Source organism: Giraffa tippelskirchi, chromosome 7, assembly GCF_054371585.1.
Source record: "Giraffa tippelskirchi isolate mGirTip1 chromosome 7, T2T-mGirTip1v1.2.pri, whole genome shotgun sequence".
Taxonomy (NCBI): Eukaryota; Metazoa; Chordata; class Mammalia; order Artiodactyla; family Giraffidae; genus Giraffa; species Giraffa tippelskirchi.
The window spans coordinates 87,289,722-87,307,075 of NC_137281.1; the positions used below are offsets into that span (position 1 = coordinate 87,289,722).

Genomic DNA, 17,354 nt, shown 5'->3' on the forward strand with positions numbered 1-17,354 from the left:
GCAAAAAGTATGGATCTATTGAAGAGGCAATGGGCCACAAGAGGAAGGCTCAATTTGGATGAGTCAGGAGAAGACATCAGGAAAGGCTTCACAGAGGAAGAGGCTCTTGAGCAGCATCTTGGATGCCAAGCTAGCATTTGTTAGTACACTGATGGGAAATGATTAATTTTAATCATTGATCTTCTCTTGCTATAGGCACTTCTGCTCACCTGCAGGCCACTCCACTATTGAGATTTCTGACTACTGATGGTGCCCCCGGGATGACACACCACCATTTAATTCCACCATTAGTGAGCCTGCCTGTACATAAACACACACACACACACACACACACACACACAGCATACTGATCCCAATCTCCTTCTGGGACACCAGGACCTCCCCAATCCCACTGTACCTCCCCAAAGCCCAACACACACTGATGCTGGTTTCTGCCACCTTGGACCCTTCTGCAGCCAGCTCTCAGCCCAGACCCTGCAAATGACACCCCCCTGCCTGGGGGCTTCCGAGTCCCCTCCCATCCAGCAGCTCTCCAGTCTTTCCCACCTCTTCCCTTAGAGCTCTAGCCCCATCTCTGAGGGGATGGTTCCCACTTTTCCCCACTATGGGGGCCTGAGGGAAAGGGAGCAGCTGGTGGGGAACGGGAGCAGAGAATGAGGAAGACAACAGAGACTCAGGCAGGCAGTGATTTTGTTTTTTTATTCTATACAAGTGGAGAGAGAGCCCCTGGGGATAAAGGGACAGATCCGCCCTCCCAGGAGAGGAGACGCCCCCCCCCACCCCTAAGATCTGCAGAGCAAGCAGAGCCTCCCTCTCTCCAGGCTGCTCCCCCACTTCTGGTCCCCCGTGCCTCATCCTGTGCCCCTGGGACAGGGGCTGGCAGAGGGGCTTGGAGGTGTGGGGGTGGGTGGGGGTTGGAGTCCTTGTGAGGCACATGTCGAGAGGAAGGCTGGGGAGGGTGCCGTAGCGGCTGTCAGTCTGTTCCTGGCTCACTGGTTCCTGCTGGGAAAATCCAAGGAACCCTGTCTCCCAGGCAAGGAGAGCCAGCCGCCCCCGTACGGGGGCGATGTGTCAGATGGATGGGTGGGCAGGGGGACCACCCTCTCACCGCCCCTCTGGCACCTGTGGAGTCAGGGGGCCGTCTTCTGTCAGGTTCCAGCTTGTCACAGGACTGCGCCCGCCGTGTCCGCTTAGGCTTCAGGGGGGCAGTCCGGCGGCCTGGATCTGGGGGCCCTGCAATGACAGTCAAGGCAGGCCTGGCACATGAGTGGGGCTCCCAGGCTGGGCACTCACCTAGGCTGTGACTCCTGGCTATCTGCCACTCATTCTGTGCCCAGGAAGGGACCTGAGGGTGCAGCAAGGCCCCAGAGGTTCCCCATAGCCCCTCTAGCCAGGTGGCACACCTTGGATCTCAGGCTCCTCTTGGTCTTGCTGTGAGCCCAGCCTCAGCCGGGGTTTGTTCATTCCTGGGGCTGCACCCCCAGTCTCAACCTCCTCCTGGCCCCCTGGCTCCTGTGGGGGCCGGCGGCCCCTGGGCACAGCCATGGGCTTGGGGGGCTTCAGAGCTAATGGAGGGTCCTGCGGCTGGCAAAGAAGGAGGAGGCTGGGTCAATTTGTTGTTTTGCTTCATCAAAGTTCCCTCCCCACCGCCTTGCTGGCTCTCACCTTAGCATTCCTGGTGGGAACCGTCCTCTCTGGGAAGACAGCCCCCTCCTTTTCCTCCTCCCCATCTTGGGAGGCTGGGCTGGGGCTCTGGCAGCTGTGGTTGGGGGCGCTCTCCTCAGCTGGGGGATGGGAAGAGAGGAGAAACTGCAGGAAAAGACATTCTTGCATAGCCCTCCCAGTCCCCTGTCCCTGTAAAGCCCTGGAGGCCAGGACTTTCCCCTCCAAGCCCCTCTACTCTTATGTCTCTGCCTTGGACGTCCCCTTCTGCTCTCCGGTCTCCTTAGTCCTTGGTCCCCAGGATCCTCCTGAGCCTGTCACCTCTGCAGGGAGCTCGGGCTGACCCTCCTGAAGAACAGGGAGATCCAGGGTCTGGGGCCTGCTGGGTCCACAGGCATGCATGGTTACCCATCCAGGGCTGCAGTGCCCCAGGGCCCTGCCAAGGCTGCAGTCTGGCCTTCCTAGGACTCTCTGCCAGTCTGATTTAGGTGGTGAATCTGGAGGAGAGGTGCCTTGCATTCTCGCTGCACCCGAGCCCCGCCTTGTGGCTTTATACACTGTGAGCCTGAGGATATGTCACGTGGATGGGATTGTCAGTGTGTGTATCTGTGAGGTGCAGGTAAGGAAGACCTGGAGGGTGCTGGCAGTAGGTGTGTGTGTGTGTGTGTGTGGGAGCACCTGACAGCCGTGGTCTCCTAAATGAAAGCTGGAACTCCTCTTTGGGTGTCTTAACTAGTCTGGTTACGGGACGGGATCATCAGGGAAGATGTCTCAGGTGATGTGTTGGCCTTGGAGGATGGGGCAGGTGCCCAGGCACTGCTAAGCCTCAGGCTCTCCTAGCTCTGCAGAGCACCCTCATGCCTTAGCCCTGGGGTGGGAGTGGAGGAGGGAAGGGAGTGTCAACCTCTCCAGGGAGATTTGTCCCTGTCAGTGTTGTTGGAGGGTCACATTCCAGGCCTGTGGGAACTGAGAATGATGCCAAGCTGACTGGTTTTCCGTTAGCGGCTCCCTAAATGAAAGGTGCTATGTACCTAGCAGAAGGGAGGTGTCATACTATGATCCCCCACCCTTTATTCTGGAAGGTAAATAACTTGTTTGAGGTCAACACTATGGGTGGTGGCTGAGCCCAATCTAACACCCAGGGTGTCTGACCTCCAAGGCGGGGGGCTCTTGCCCCTTCTGTGTGGCACTTTCCTGTATGGGCAGAGGATGGTCTGGTGAGCTATTTCTGGAGGAGACTGGAATGTTTGAGATGGACCTGGTTGGTACTGCCCACCGTTTCCCCAGCTGAGGTACAGAGAGAGGCCTTCTTTGTGGAGGGTACCATCTGCTGATGGCCCCTGCTCTAGAGAATCCCCCAGAACCATCCACAAAGTTTTGTTCCTGTTGGCTCAGTCTGACAAAGCACTTTTGTTCTGTGGGGCCTTTCTTTGGACCGGGTGGTTTGTTTTTTTTGGATGTAGTTTTATAAATACCCTGAAGCGTCTTCACAATGTTGATATTGTACTGCCCCACCTTGATTGTCTTCTGTCTCTTTGGACACACTAGGGCCTTCAGAGCTGCTGCCAGAAAAGAGGCTTTCCATACCTATGTGCCAGGTGGCCTCTGCTCGGCGCATGGCGCTGAAGCTCGGCTTGGTGCTTTGGGGGGGCGGTGGGGGCTTCCAGGCTCCAGGCCCTGGAGTGGAAGGAGAGGGTAGGAAAGGGGGAGGGGGGGAAATGCATGTTAGGTGGGGCTCTGAGAGAGGGGTCAAAGGAAGGAAGTGAGGGCGACCATTCTCACCTGCATCATCCGAAGAACGCCGTTTCTGCCAAGCCTGGACGCTGCCCTCCAGGTCTGGGCCTGTGCCCTGAAAGGACAGCTGAGTCAGGTCATAAAAGAAGTCTCTTCTGTGTGGGGACTGCGGTTAGCAAGGGGCTTCTGCTCTAGCATCTCATGTCATTGGTCTCTAGACACTCAGACTCTTTTCCTCAAAGAATGATACCCATACCACCCCTAGGGGACATTAAGAAACGGTTTACATGAATGAATATACTATTATTTTAATATGTGTTTATTTTATGTGTCGTAGAAAAAACATGACTAGTACAAGCCTGTGATTTTAAAAGATGATAATGCTTAGGTCCAGACTGAGTTTAAAAAGGTGAGTGGATTTCAATAAAAATATTATGTAAATAATGCCATGGTAAGTGGATAAGGTAAAAGCAATCATAAAGGTGGTGATCAAGACACCAAAATTTGGGAAGCCACTCTAGAAGTTAAGTATTTTGGGGGCCACACACTTTACAAGGAAACAGAGGCTCCGGAAGGTTAAATGACTTGTTCAGGGTTCTGCACGAATTGTAGGGGCAGAACCGCAGCACACATCTTCCTCTCCAAAGCACTGCTCTCTTCACTGACCTACCAACCACAGGCCCATGGGGAGGGGAGGGTGGTAAGCAGGGACCTGAAGGACCCCCAGTTTGCTGCCCCGGGCTCCCCTCACCTCTCGTTTCCCATCGAAGCTCCACCCCTTGGCTCTTCCCAACCCAGGAAGGGCGACACCGTGGACCCTTGGCTGCTGTGCTGTCCCAGGGGCCTGGCCTCCCTCCCCAGGCTCTGCCCCCTCGGTGCCCTGGAACAAGGTTGCAGGTTTAGAAGCAGTTTCTTATGGAGAAGGGGCTCCACACCCCTCCAAGCCCCTTGTCTGGAAGCCCTACCCAGACCTTCTGAGGAGTCCTTCCACTGCCCTCATTTGCATGCTGGGAGTCTGGGTCACCAGGCTTAGCCCAAGGAGCCAAGGAGTGGAGACCTGGGATGACAAAGTTCTCCTGATCCCTGAGTTCTAGCATCCTGCAATTAATTGCCTGGGGTGGATGGGCTGTGTGGGGGGCAGCAAACCAGGACTCAGAGCCCCTGCCTCACTTACCATCTTCCTGCGGAAGGAGGGCCCTCGGCTCCCGCCAAATGTGGGGAGGAGGCTGCTTTCCTCCTCCGGGCTCCAGCAGGGGGAGGAGTTATTGCCAAGGCTGGGGGGATCTGGGCTTGGAGGGCTCTCCTGAGTCGGGGGTGGGGGTGGGGGAGGAGGGAGGAGGAGCCCGGTGGTGGGGGAGTCTGGCCCCCTGTCCCCCTTGAAGCTCCGGGGCCGGCGAAAGTGAAACAGGCCTCGGCGCCTTTTCTTCTGGAGTGGAGGCAGTGGCGGTTCGGAGAGGCCTGGACGCAGGGTCCTCAGAGTCCGGGGGTAGCTGGGCAGGGTCGGGGTGAGTTAGTGACAAAGTCACGGAGAGACCTCAATGCCAGATGCTGAGGTCGTTCAGGGCCCAAGGTGGCACTGGCATTAGCCCGTCGTGGTTCTCAGAATCCCCCACTCTCCTCTCTCATCTAGTGTTCCCTGATGCCCCATAACTCTGTCTACATATTCCCAGGAGATGGTGTCCTCACCTTTCCTGTTGTAACCCTCCAACAGTCTCTTCCCCCCCAGGGACCCCTTCCCCCACCTCCTCTCAGCCTCTCCAAGTGACCCAGTTCCTTCTGGAGAGATGCTGGGGTGTCTGTGCGGGACAGTGACAGCATGTCCCCTCCAGGCCTGGTACCACTGTCATCCTATCCCAGGGCCTGCTAGCCAACCCCCAACTCCTGCAATCCCACTCTGGTGGCTCATTCCAGCCCCATTCCTTCCAGCTGTCCTGAGGAGATTCAGAGAACATGGGAACTAAGGGCTGGGTGCGGAAGAGAGAGAATGTAGGGGGAAATGTCCCAGAGAGACTGCCACTGGAGAAACCTCCCTGGGAGGTGGGTGGACACAGGAGCTTTTCTAGGGCCTTGGGGCCTGCTGAAACTGGGGGTGTGCCTCCATGCCACACCTGGAGCTTTCATCCATGACCCTTCTGCTGAAGAAGTCCTCCAGCCCCTCATCCAGGCGGGTGGCCATCCCGTTCTCCTGACGGGTTCCAGGTACTGGTGCCTGCTGGGAGGAAAGTCCTGTAGGATATATTATCTGGGTGAGGAAGTCCTCCTCCCCTCTATTCAAGGCCAGCCCCCTGGGACTTGACCTTGCCTCCTCCTGACTCCATGCAAACACAGACTTCAAGCTACATGGGTATCTCAAGCTTGGCGGCTCTTGACTCTCACCACTGTCCAGCAGACAGATTTCCTATCTGTGACCAGGTCTAGCTCCATCCAATCTGGATACTCCCTCTTCTATTCCATGGCTTGCCTGGGCCCCCGCCCAATCCTGCAAGGCTAGGACCTCTGGCACTGGTGTCCTAGAGCTAGAGTCCCTGGCTCTGGCATTGCTAAGTAAAGTCGGTCCTCTGGTGAGGCCTTAGGGACTCACACTGGGCCGACCAGGTCCTGGAGGGGTAGTCCTGGGGGGCCGTGGCCTCCCTTGTGTTTGATGCCTCAGTTTATAGCCATGAGTGGGCAGCTCGGATAGACCTTCCCAGGAGCCACTAGCTGCAGGCTGGCTGCTCCCCAGTCCTGAGAACCATCCAGGGGGGATTCCCAGGCTCCCCAGCTGACTTTCCATGTCCTGAGGGCTCCCACCTGTGGGGACAGCAGCATTAGAGGGACTAGCAGGAGGGATGGGGAGAGAGCAGGCTGGAGAGGCGGAGATAAACAGAATCAGGGCCATTAGCATGGAGGCTGGAAGACTCACTAATGAAGGCAGACACTGGCCGGATCTTGCGGCAGCGTTTCTGCTTTTTGATGGCCATGGTGTCCTGCAGAGAGGGAGGTGAATGATGGAGCCAGGTGGCAAGTCCCAGGAGACTCACCTGGAGCCTCCCATTCCTCATAAAGTCTTCTCTTTAGAGTCCATCCTGCCTCCCTGTCCTCAGGCAGCTGAGACAATGGGACAAGGGAAGAGGCTGGGCGGGATCGGGGTGAGGGGATGAGACCCAGTGTGGGGCAGAGGGTGGAGTCCAGGGACATAGAAAGGGACAGTGGTTTGCAGGTTCGGGGGCAGGACCTAGGTTAAGGAGGGGAGTGGGGGTGCTCACGATGTTGGTTCCAAGTTCATCATCTGTGGTCTCCTCGTGGTCGTGGTTCCGGCCTCGGCCTCGAGAGGACAGATCCTGCCCTTGGCCTGGCCCCGCTGGTGGATCTGACAATGTTCTTAGCTGGGCTAGGTGTCGGGCCTAGGGAAGGACAGGTGTGAACAAGGAAGATCAAGACCCCAAGGAGGTTGCCCGCCTCCCAGGATCTTGATAGGGAGGGTTGGAGGGGCAGGTGGGCTGATGTGGGATGGGGTAGAAGGCCTCCCTGGGCCTGGTGGAGGCTCAGAAGTCTTACCAGGCTCTTGTGGGAGTGGTATAGCTCCTGCAGGATCTCGTCTACTATGGAGTTGGTCAAGTAGGTGACGACTGAGAGCTTCACTTCACTGTGGGCAGAGGGGGAGCTGAGTAGCTCCCCACCTCAGAGTCTCTGCCCCAGCGTTTCCCAGATGCCTGACACAGCTGCTGTACAAGGTATCCTGGGTCTACCACTCAGCTCCACCCACAGCCCTTCCAGCCTAGGGGTGTGTGGATGAGGAGGGTGGACGAAAAGGAACTGAGGGGAAGGAGGAGCACAGGGGCTCTGGGTCAGGCCCCTGGAGCTCCAGGGCAACAGAGAGAGGTAAGTTGAGTTGCTGAGTGAATTCTGCTGGCATCACTGACTCAATGGACATGAGTTTGAGCAAACTCCAGGAGATAGTGAAGGACAGGGATGCTTGGAGTGCTGCAGTCCATGGGGTCGCAAAGAGTTGGACACAACTGAGTGACTGAACAACAACAAAAACTGCTGTAAGAGCAGGAACCAGTACTTCTTAAGCTTGCCTATTTCATGGGTTTGTGTTATAATTTTCCTTTGTTTCCTTGTCTTGAGAGGTGGTACCCACACTGGAATGAAAGAGTGCTCTAGGGGCCACAAAAACCTGGGGGGATAGGCAGTGCAGTTCATGTATCTGTATTCTTTGTCCCTACCTCTTAGGAGGCTGTGCTTTTTTTCTAGAGGTCAATTCCTGGGGTCTGTGTGCAGCTGTGTGTATGTATACACCTGTGTGCACTGTCTGGACTCCTAAACCCCAGCTCAGCATTTACACCTCTAGGGCAAAGACCAGTCAGACCCTAAATAGCAAGGTTGCAGTTGGTTAAAGATTCATCTCTTATAATGGAGATTGTCATTCATTATTCATTGCTGATAGCTGGGCCCCAGAGTCCCTAAGTGCTCAAGGCCAAGTCCAGCCTGTCCCAGCCCCACCCCTGCCTCTCACTCCAGCTTGTTCTGAATGTCCTGTCCCGCCTGCTCCAGCAGCGCCCCGCGGATGAAGTTCCGGGGCACGGTGACACGCTCGGCCACGTTGCTCAGCATCTTGTTGTGCCCTTCAGCCACCCGCATGGCCACGGGGCATAATTCCTGTGTCAGGCTGACCATGGACTCCAGGATCACCTAGTGTGGGAGGAAAGGAGGCCAGAGCCCCAGGGAGGTCAGGGCTGGCCCCACATCGGAAGAGACTCCAGCGTGTCTAGCTTGTCAAGGTCACAGGGCAGGTTAGCAGCAGACCCTTGGACACTCAGGCCTCCCCACATCCTGGTCAGTGTTCCTGCCATCCTACCACATGGACAGGGGAGAGTCAGTCTAAGGATCAGAGTCCAGAGGGAGAGGTCAGAGTTCAGGGGCTAAGGCTGAAAGGAGCAGAAAACATCCAAGCCCAGTTTTCTGGCCATGCCTTGGCACAGCGGGCGTGTAGGTGGTCTTCTGCATTACTTCCTTGCCCACAGTGATCCCCCTGTGCTGACCTCTGCCCTCGGCTAAGGGCCTTGGTCAGCACTGGGCTCCTCCCCCGGGACTTGCCTGCAGCTCCTTGTCCACAGCCTTGGACACCTCACTGGCCACTGACTCCAGCCTCTGCCGCACAGGCCCGTCGTTGGCCAGCATGTGGCCCAGCTCGTAGAGGCTGGGAAACAGCTGGAGAAGGAACAGGGTCTGATCAGAAAGCCAGAATTGGGCCTCGTTGGGTCCCTGGGGGCCCCGGGCTAGGAGGGTAGATGCACAGGGCAGGGGCTGGATGCTCCTGGGTTGGCACGTGGCCTTTCTGTGCTCTCCAGACTGTCAGGGGAGGGCGGGGCTGCAGAATGCTCACCGCCCGGGAGTTCTTGGCATCCTTGATGAGATCCCGGGCGTAGAGCAGCTCATCCTGCACAGGCTCCAGGGGGCACAGCCTCAGGGCCCGGACCTCCTCCTGCACCCGTCCGCACAGACGCTGCAGCATCTGCAGCCCAGTGGCAGGAGTGTCAGGGGGGACCCCCGCCTCTTCACCTTCCCAGGTGGGCCCTGGGCGCCCCATTTCTGGGCTCCCTTGGACCATGTCGCTGGTGCTGGCACTGACGGGGCAAAGGTGACGTCTGACGATGGCCTGTCCCCTCCTCTTCTTGGGAGGCGTTTCTTGAATGCTCAGCAGAGCTCCCACAGTTCTGGGACCCCTTGTCCGAGACCCCTGCTATTTGCCCACATGTTCTCTCATGTTTGGGGCCCATGTTCTGCATGTTCTTTCTGTTTGCTCTCCAGCTGTAGGCTCAGTCCGGCTGTAGGCACCTCAGGATGCCTCTTTTCTGACCCCTCCCCACTCCGCCCTGCACTCCAACACATCACCCCTGTGCTCCCCGCATGCCCACGTGCGCCCCTGTGTCCCCGAGGGAAACGTTTACTTGCTCGGCGCTGCTGGTCACCAGGCCCTGCTGCAGCCTGAAGGCCTGCTCCTGGGGGCATGTCTGGGAGTGATTGTTCCTCACCAGGCACCACTGGATCTAGAGATGATGGGTGGGTGGGGTCAGGACCAGGGCAGGCGGGGTGGCCCCGGCCCCCGGGGATCCACCCTGCTCAGGCCATCACCTTCTGCCAGACGTCCTCGGTGCGCTCGGGGGCGCTGCGGTAGGCTTGAGAGATGTCACTCACTGGGAAGGACATGAAGCGTAGCGTGTGGTTGCTGTGGGACAGAGCAGCACAGCTGGGTGGGGAGGAGGAGGCAGGGCAGGCTCCTGCTACCCACACCCCTCTCTTGCTGACCATGTCCCTCCATGGTCCTCCTTAACATTTTTATGCAATTAGATCAGGTGGGCTGGATTGGGGCTTGTGAAGTTCAGGCTGAATCCAGGTACAGGGAGGCTGGGGGCTTAGTTAGGGCAGGGCCCTAGCCTACTCACCTCTCTAGGGCCCTCGCAATGTCCAGAAAGCCCAGGGCAGATGTATTGTTCCGATCCCAGAGGATAGTTCTGGGGAAAGGGTGGGCATCAGCTTGTTACCCCTCCTACTGGGCCTCTCTTAGGGAGCAGGGACACCCCCGCCGGGAACCCTCCCACCTTTCTTGTTAATGAGGCTGACTCAGAGATAGTCCTGGGACTAAGGGTCTCCTGGAAACTGGGGTATAAGCAGTGAGACAGCAGGGAGGGCAGGTATGTGTGTTTGGGGGAGGGCTCCAGGTGAGAGGGTCCAGGCACGGGCCCCACCTGAGGGAGGAGTTTATCTGCAGGGCCTTAGACAGCATCTTGGCTCCGATGTCCTCCATGCCGTTGCCGCTCAAATCCACCTTCACCAGGCAGGTGTTGCTGCCCAGAGCATTGATGAGGATGCTGGTGCGAAGCTTCAGCCGGGAGTCTGCCACTGACAGGGACTGCAGGGACTGTGTGGGCAAGTGGGGGGTTGGACCCGGTCCCTGCAGCCCCCGTCACTGCAGGTCCCCTCCCAGGCCCCAGCACTCACACAGTCCTCTTCCTGGATCAGCTGTACCAGCTTGTGGAGAATCTCCTCCAGGGTCCTGCGGGGAGTCAGGGCTCAGAGTAGGAGGGGAGGGGGCTGGGGTCATGCTACTGGAGCAGCAGAAAGGTGATCAGGGATGATACAGTGAGGCAAAAGGATAGGCCGATGATGGAGCGAGGGTCTGTGGGTATAGGGAGGGGGCCTTACTTGGCCTTGACGTTGAAGTTCTTGCCCAGGAACAGGTGCTTGAGAGACTTGTTCTTCCCAAGTGCAGGCACCAGTGTCAGGAGGTCCGAGTCGAACCCTGGCCGGCAGATGGAGAGGCCTGGACTTGAGGCCTGAGGCTCACGGGAGTCACCTGAGGGTTTCTCCCCCAGGCTCTAGGCCCCTGTCCCCCCCTGACCCCCAGGAAGGGAAGGGCCCCCACTCACCATTGTCTGACAGATCCAGGCTGCCCACACAGGTGACAGCCCCCAGCTGCTCCTGCAAAGCCTGGGCTCCAGCTGAGCGGAGCTGTAGGGACACAGTGGGGGTAAGGCAGGAGGCTGGGGTTGGGGTGGAAGATAGGGCTCCTCTAATGCTCAGAGATAAGAGGAGTCACGCCAGGATTCAAGGTCAAATCGGGTCTCGGGTGTAAAATCAGGAGGCCCCTTCTCCACATCAGATCCTTCCCCAGGGCTCTCTCCCCTTCCTTGGGCCAGAAAAATCTCTGGGCCGCTGCTCTGGAAACAGCCTGCTCCTGCCATCTGCTGGGAAAGCCTGGTATTTCCCATCCCCAAGCGGTCAGGGAGGGGATACCGGAGACTGAAAATGACCTCTAGAAAGAGTGGAGGTGTGGTCAGGTTGTGGGGCTGCAGAGGGGTATTGCAGAGGCAACATGGAGTCAGAGCTTGACTTAGGTCAGAGAGATGAATGGCGGGTGAAGGAGGGCTCACCTCACAGCTGCTGAGGTCCAGGTGCAGATCGCTGAGGTGACTGTTGAGGGACAGGCCCTGGAGCAGCGCCCTGTGGGAGGAAGGTCAGCGGGCCCACCTTTACCCTTCGTCCCTTCTCCCAGGGCTCCCCCTTGGACGCCCCCAACCCTGCACCCACCCGACCTGAGGGCCTCCAGGGGCAGCCTCGTGGCCGACAGGTTGACGTGGCTCAGGGTATAGGCGCTGCTGAAGAACTGCTTGAAGGCCGGGGGGGCCTCCCGGCCCTTCCTGTGGAGATGTCTGGGGTCAGCAAGGGAGGGAGTGCCCACGGCTTGCCCCTTCCCTCCCCACACCCCTGCGCTCCCACCTGTGGGAGCAGCTGTTTCGTGCCAGGTTGAGGTAGGTGAGGTGGGAGCAGCAGCCGTGGAGCAGGGCACCCAGAAGCTGTGGGGTGAGACAGGGTGCATCTTACGGGGCTGGGAGGGCTGCTGGGAGGGGCAGCGAGGACTCCCTCCTCCAACTCCACCAAGGTCCTGGCGCTTCACCCTCTGTGGCCAGTCTGTGCAAGTCCCGCTGTGCCTGCCCACTTAGCCTCTTCAAGCCTCAGTTTCCCCTCTGTGGAAAGTGGGTCTCTTCCTACCTGCCTGGCCCCAGGGGTGTGAGAGGCTCATAGGCAGTGGATGTGTTAAAGCCAGGGCCACCACAGGCTTATAAGGTGGCTGGTTCAAGTTCGGGAAGGAGTCCTTTCCCCCGGGGGGAACTCAGCCCTGCGCTAGGGCACACAGCCAGGGGATGGATCCAGGCTGGCTTTCAGGCACAGCCAGCACAACCTTGGGCAGCACATGGACAAAGTGCCACACGGGGGTGAGCTCTGGGGTCACTTTGGAATTTTGCTGAACCTGAAGCCATCCTGCCAGCTCTGCCCACCTCTGTCTCAAAGAGAGTACAGAGACCAGGGAGTACAAGGTGAGGCAGAGACCCACCCTGACCTCCCCAAGTCCCTGCAGGCTGGCTTCCCCATCACCAAGCCCTCACCGAGTCGATGGTGCAGTCAGTCCCTGCCAGGTCCAGGTGTACCAGGGCATTGGGCTGGGCCAGGAAACTGTAGAGGGCCTGGGAAGGAAGGACAGAGGGGGCTGCAGGGGGAGGGATGACAGAGTCCCTCCCCTCCCCAGGGCTAAAGGGCAGAGACTCCAGGCCCTGAGTGTATTTCTGTAGGGACTTGAGGCTCCATTCGTGGACTCACATTGGCCTCATCGGTGGCGAGCAGCCCAGGGTTCTTGCTCAGGTCCAGGTACCGGAGGGAGCTGGCAAAGGCCGGGTTGGCCCCAAAGGTCTGGCCCAGCGCCTGGAGCCCTGAGCACAGCGGGCACTGGGCTGGGTTGGCCCCCATCCCCACCTTTCCCCCTTGCACACAACTCTTCCCCACTCCCCAGCTGTGCTCCTGTCCCTTCTGTGATCCCTGGGATGCCGTGTGCATGGGTGGGGCCTCTGGGACTTGTCACCCAGCTAGTGGTGGGGGTGGGGGGGAGGGTCAGGGTCAGAGGTCAGGGGTCCCGGGGCAAGTACCTCGAGGGGAGATGGCAGTCTTGGCCAGGCACAGTTTGGTGAGGCCAGTGGGGAAGCAGAGGAGCTGCTGGCTCAGACTGAGGAAACCTGGGGAGTGGAGAGAGAAAAGGGCCTCCCTGAGAGATAGGCAGTGGGGGCAGGTGATGCAGAGTCAGATGGGGGGCTTGAATGGAATGTGGGCCTGGGGTCTAGGATGGAGATATTGGGATAGGGGCTGGCATCAGGTCGGAGAGTCCCCTGTTCAGCCCTGGGTTGGGCTCTGGGCTGGGCCAGGGGGGCGGTCTGCATTGCGGTGGGGGGCAGGATTCAGGGCCGGGGCTCACCCTTGTCCTCGATGGGGTTGTGGGACAGAGTGAGGGCATGCAGCACACAGCTCCCGTTCTCCCCAAACACCCCGGCCAGCTTCTGGACAAAGTCCCTTCAGGGAAGGGGAGGAAGGATGTGTTTGTCCCAGGCTCTGGGCTTCCCCTCCTCCTCCATCTGCCTGCCTGGCTGGGGCTGCGATGGTCAGAGGTCCCCACAGGTGGGGAGCAGCTTGGGGCCTGCGGGGAGCCTGCTGTCACACAGGAGTACCTGGGAAGTGGTGCTGAGACAAAGCCCAGCTGTGGGTCCTCGAGACTGGAGCAGAGTAGTCTGCTCTGTGGCTGACGGCAGAAGGGGATGGGGCTCGGAGATACTGGGGAAGGCCATGGAGCTGGGGTTCAGGAGGCTTAGGTGGGACTTGCTGTGTGCCCTCTTTGGGCCTCAGTCTCCTCTTCTATATAGTGAGGAGCTAGATGAGATGGTTCTACATCACGAGGCCTACACCATGCTCTGAGGTTCTGGGGCCCTAAGACTACATCAAGGGGCACCACTGCCCAAGGAGGAGGCTGGCCTCACGTCTTAAGACCGGCGTTGTCCAGCACCAGCTCTTCAAGGCTCCCCGACTTGCTCAGGGTGTGTAGCACCTGTTCTAGCACTTCAGAGCCCTGGGGACAGATGGGGTCATGTGGTCAGGAGCCAGAGAGGGCACTACTCTCCCGTCCCGCATTCCTCCTAGACCCTACCAGCCGCAGGTCTTTGCAGTAGAGTTTGGTGAACCATTGGTTGTAGGCCAGGGCTGCCACCATTAGGGCCAAGTCTCTGTGGGAAGATTGATGGGGGCAGGAAAATGGTGAGCAGGTGACTAGGGCAGGAAAGAAGAGACTAAGGATGGGGTGGTTGGAAGCCTAGGTGGGTGGAGGGCAGTGGGTGTGGGGGCTGGGAGACAGAGCCCAGGCTGGGTGGGACTAGAAGGGAGAGGCTAGAAGGGCCAGGTCTGGGTTGAGGCTGGAATGCGGGATTAAGTCTCTATCCCATCTACTTACCGGCTCTCCAAGTGGCTGAAATCCAAAAGATTGAACTCTCGGTTATCCTCGGCATGATAGATGGTGTCCACATCCTTGGAGAGGTGGAAATGGCTCGCATCTGCTCCCCTCCTCCTTGGCCCCCTCCCTCCAGGTCCCACCTGCCCGCCTGCCAGGTCCCTGCCCAAACACACCCATTGCACCTCTTCACGGCAGTGCAGCCCATTGTAGTCACACAGGGCAGCGTAGGTCTCAGAGAAGCCACCTGTGGGGCAGGAGATGGGCTGGCTCCTTAAAGGCTAAGGGGGTGGGGAAGAGACTTGGAGTTCAAGGAAAGGTCAAGGTCATTTTATGTCCTAGTGTCTTGGGTTCCTGTAGCATCATGAACCTCTGAGGTCTGGGAGTTGTGGAGTCTCAGGGCAGGCAAAGCCCTATACACAGAGGACTCTGAGCAAGGGGCAGGGTGGTGTAGGCCCCCCTTCCCTTGAGTCTGCCCCTGCTCACCGCAGACACTGTGGGTGGTGGATGTGGAAGTCTCAGAGTTGGGGGACGTGTCTCGGGGCCCATCTGGGGTGTCTGCATTTCCACGCCGGATTAGACTTCTGGAAAAACAACAAATCCATCCCAAGAGGGGTGGAAAGAGGCTCTCAATTCTTCCTCTGTTATAGCTTCTGGATTCCCAGGAAAAGCAGGACTGGGGACGTGAGAGCTCTTCTCCTTGGTGTCACGGGGTCCCAGGACAGGGAAAGGGGGGAGGAGGTTTCTTTATTTATTGTCTGACCCCTGAGAGACTCCTCCTTTGCCACTCACCCAGGGCCAGGGCAGACCTTGGAGAGGGCAGAGCTCACATGTCGTGTCACCTGGTCCACGCTCTCAGCTGATGGCAGCCGCATGCTCACCATGCCACGCTCTGTCTCCACTAGGATCTGGGGGAGAGGGAGCGGCAGGGCCTCAGACATGTGTTCCCTCCTCCTGCTGGCCCAGGAGTGGGGCCCAAGCTCCAGTGCTCACCTGGTTCTGACTGAGCGTGTTAAAGGCGCGGATCTCTAGGACATTGAAGGAGCTCTCCACCTGAGGGGTGGGGGCATGGGAATGTGCAGCTCCTGGTCAGGGCCTGGTTGCTGGGCTCAGAGGAGAGCACCCTGGGTGTTCTCCCACTCATCAGCCCAACTCACCTTAGCTGGGACTTTAAGAGGGAAGAGGTGGAGACGCCAGGAGGTCAGGGCCTTCAGACAGGGAAAAATAGAGTCTCAGCAGCAAATGGTAGTTTCCTGGGCTCTAGTCCCCCTGCCCTCTGTCAGCCACCTCAGCCCGTGTGCACCCCCTGCCAGCTGGCCTTCTGCTCTGGAAGTCCCTGCTTCTCTCTTATGTCCTGCCCCAGGTTCCTGGACATCCAGCCAGTCCAGGCTCCCCCTCCCACAGGCTATGTCTTCTCAGCACTCCCCCACCTCTGTCTCCTTTGCCCCCAGGTTCCTCGATTCCCCCCTCCCCTCCCCCAGTCCAGTGCTCTCACCAGTACTCGGTCCTCAAACTTCTTGGGCTTTGTCTCCAGCTTCACACGATGTTGTTGGAGCACAGCCCCTTGGCTCAGGCACCTCCGGATGCTGTCTGCAGATGGGTGGTATGCTGCTCAGGGCCCCCCTTACCCTAGCCGCCCCCACATACCCAAGGCCCACCAGGGGCAGGGGCAGAGAGGAGGAGAGAGAATCAGAGAGAGACGAAGGACAGGAATTGAGACCTTTCCTTCTTGGGTGACTTTTTCTATTAGAAAGGCAGGGGTGCTATGGAGAAAACTCTGGCTTCTGATGTCCCTGAGTTGAGGGACAGTAGTTGGGTGGCACTCTGGGAGAGTGTGAAGGATTTTCCCAACCCATGCACTCCAGCAGCTGTCAACCCATACAGAGTGAGTCAGTGTGTAGGGGCGCGGGGGTGTCCCACTACATGCTTGATGGTCTGGGTGTGGTGTCTGCCTTTTACTATGTGTGTAAAGAAAATGCCAGGGAGCTTGTGTTGGGGATGGGTAAGTGTGAATGAGTATGCTGTACTTGCAGTTGTGAAAGGGGCACAGAGCCAGCCAGTTCTCCTGTGGGTGGGGGGTAGGGAGGTAGGAAGGAGTTAGTGTTTACATGAGTCCCATATCCATCTGCTGGAGAATCATCCAGATATCCCAGTGCGCGCATGCATGTGTGTGTGTGTGTCTGTGCAGTTTCTGTAAAGATGTGTGTACACACATCTCACAACTGTGCTTGTGTGCCTCTGGAGGTGTGGGAAATCGGCACAGTGTAGCATGCCTCTCAGTATCCTTGAGAGTCCTGGTCTCTGCGTGGGCTAGCCTGTGCTCCCACCTCTGGGGGTCAGGGTTGTGGCTGTGCTGGGGTGGGGGGGGCGGTCAGTCTTGGTTTGGAACAGTCTGAGAACCAGGCAAACAGGAGAGGCCTTGAGGTGTGGGTGTGGGGTAGAGAGCAGGGGGCAGGCTGGTATGGGGGTTGTTGTAGGTGAGCTGCAGAGATTCTGCTCCCAGTTTTATCTCCAATCCAAGCCCTCTTCTCTGACTCCCGTCTTTGCCCCCACTGGCCTGGGCACAGCCCGGCTTCTTGAGGGGCTCTTTGGAGCCAGTTCCGGGGCGGGGCCGGGAGGAGGGAGGGTGTTGAGCCCAGAGGCGGTCAGGACCTGGGGCAGCTCCCATCACCCGGCGGGGCGGGCCTGGCCCCGCCCGGCGGGGGAAAGGGGACTCTCCGGCGGGGAGACTGGATGCTTCGCCTAGGGATGGGCCAGGATAGCTGAGAGTCAGCCCCAGGGAGCGTGAAAGGACTGCACCTGTCACTGAAGATAGGGACGGGCGGCTCTGGGACAGGTAGGTCCTGACGGGTGAGGCGAGGGGGCAGCGGAGGATGCTCTGGGGACAGCGATGCCCCGAGATGGGATGCAGGGGCAGGGGGCTGCCCTGGAACTGGGATGCATGAGGGGCGGAGGGGCCGGGGTGTACCGCGGAGAGGAACGCACTAGGGCTGGGAGGCTCCCGGACGGAGCGTCCCGGAGACCACCGCAGCCTCGTACCTTGCAGCTCGCGGGTGAGCTCCGCGCTGGACTTGGCCATGGCGGCCGCTGCTGCCGCTGTTGCTGCAGAGGAGCCGCCGTCACCGCCGCCGGGGAGCCGCGGCACATGCTA

At 58.8% G+C, this 17,354-nt stretch overlaps 1 protein-coding gene across 1 annotated transcript; it reads right to left on the reverse strand.

Moving 5' to 3' along the window:
- Positions 1-679: 679 nt before the first annotated feature.
- Positions 680-17,295, reverse strand: CARMIL3 (capping protein regulator and myosin 1 linker 3). The gene is made up of 40 exons (XM_081506476.1): positions 17,243-17,295; positions 15,699-15,793; positions 15,361-15,411; positions 15,197-15,256; positions 14,996-15,111; positions 14,690-14,787; positions 14,380-14,450; positions 14,207-14,280; positions 13,907-13,982; positions 13,740-13,828; positions 13,184-13,278; positions 12,861-12,947; positions 12,538-12,647; positions 12,327-12,404; positions 11,659-11,735; positions 11,475-11,579; positions 11,313-11,382; positions 10,809-10,890; positions 10,585-10,681; positions 10,381-10,435; positions 10,128-10,300; positions 9,825-9,893; positions 9,514-9,607; positions 9,330-9,428; positions 8,765-8,893; positions 8,476-8,589; positions 7,895-8,070; positions 6,934-7,021; positions 6,642-6,779; positions 6,299-6,362; positions 5,978-6,186; positions 5,505-5,605; positions 4,571-4,886; positions 4,148-4,276; positions 3,445-3,511; positions 3,250-3,339; positions 1,666-1,784; positions 1,404-1,584; positions 1,123-1,233; positions 680-999 (listed from the first exon to the last, which is right to left on the reverse strand). Exons 1-40 carry the CDS (start codon positions 17,280-17,282, stop codon positions 974-976), a joined length of 4,119 nt encoding a protein of 1,372 aa, XP_081362602.1. The 5' UTR covers positions 17,283-17,295; the 3' UTR covers positions 680-973.
- Positions 17,296-17,354: the final 59 nt, after the last annotated feature.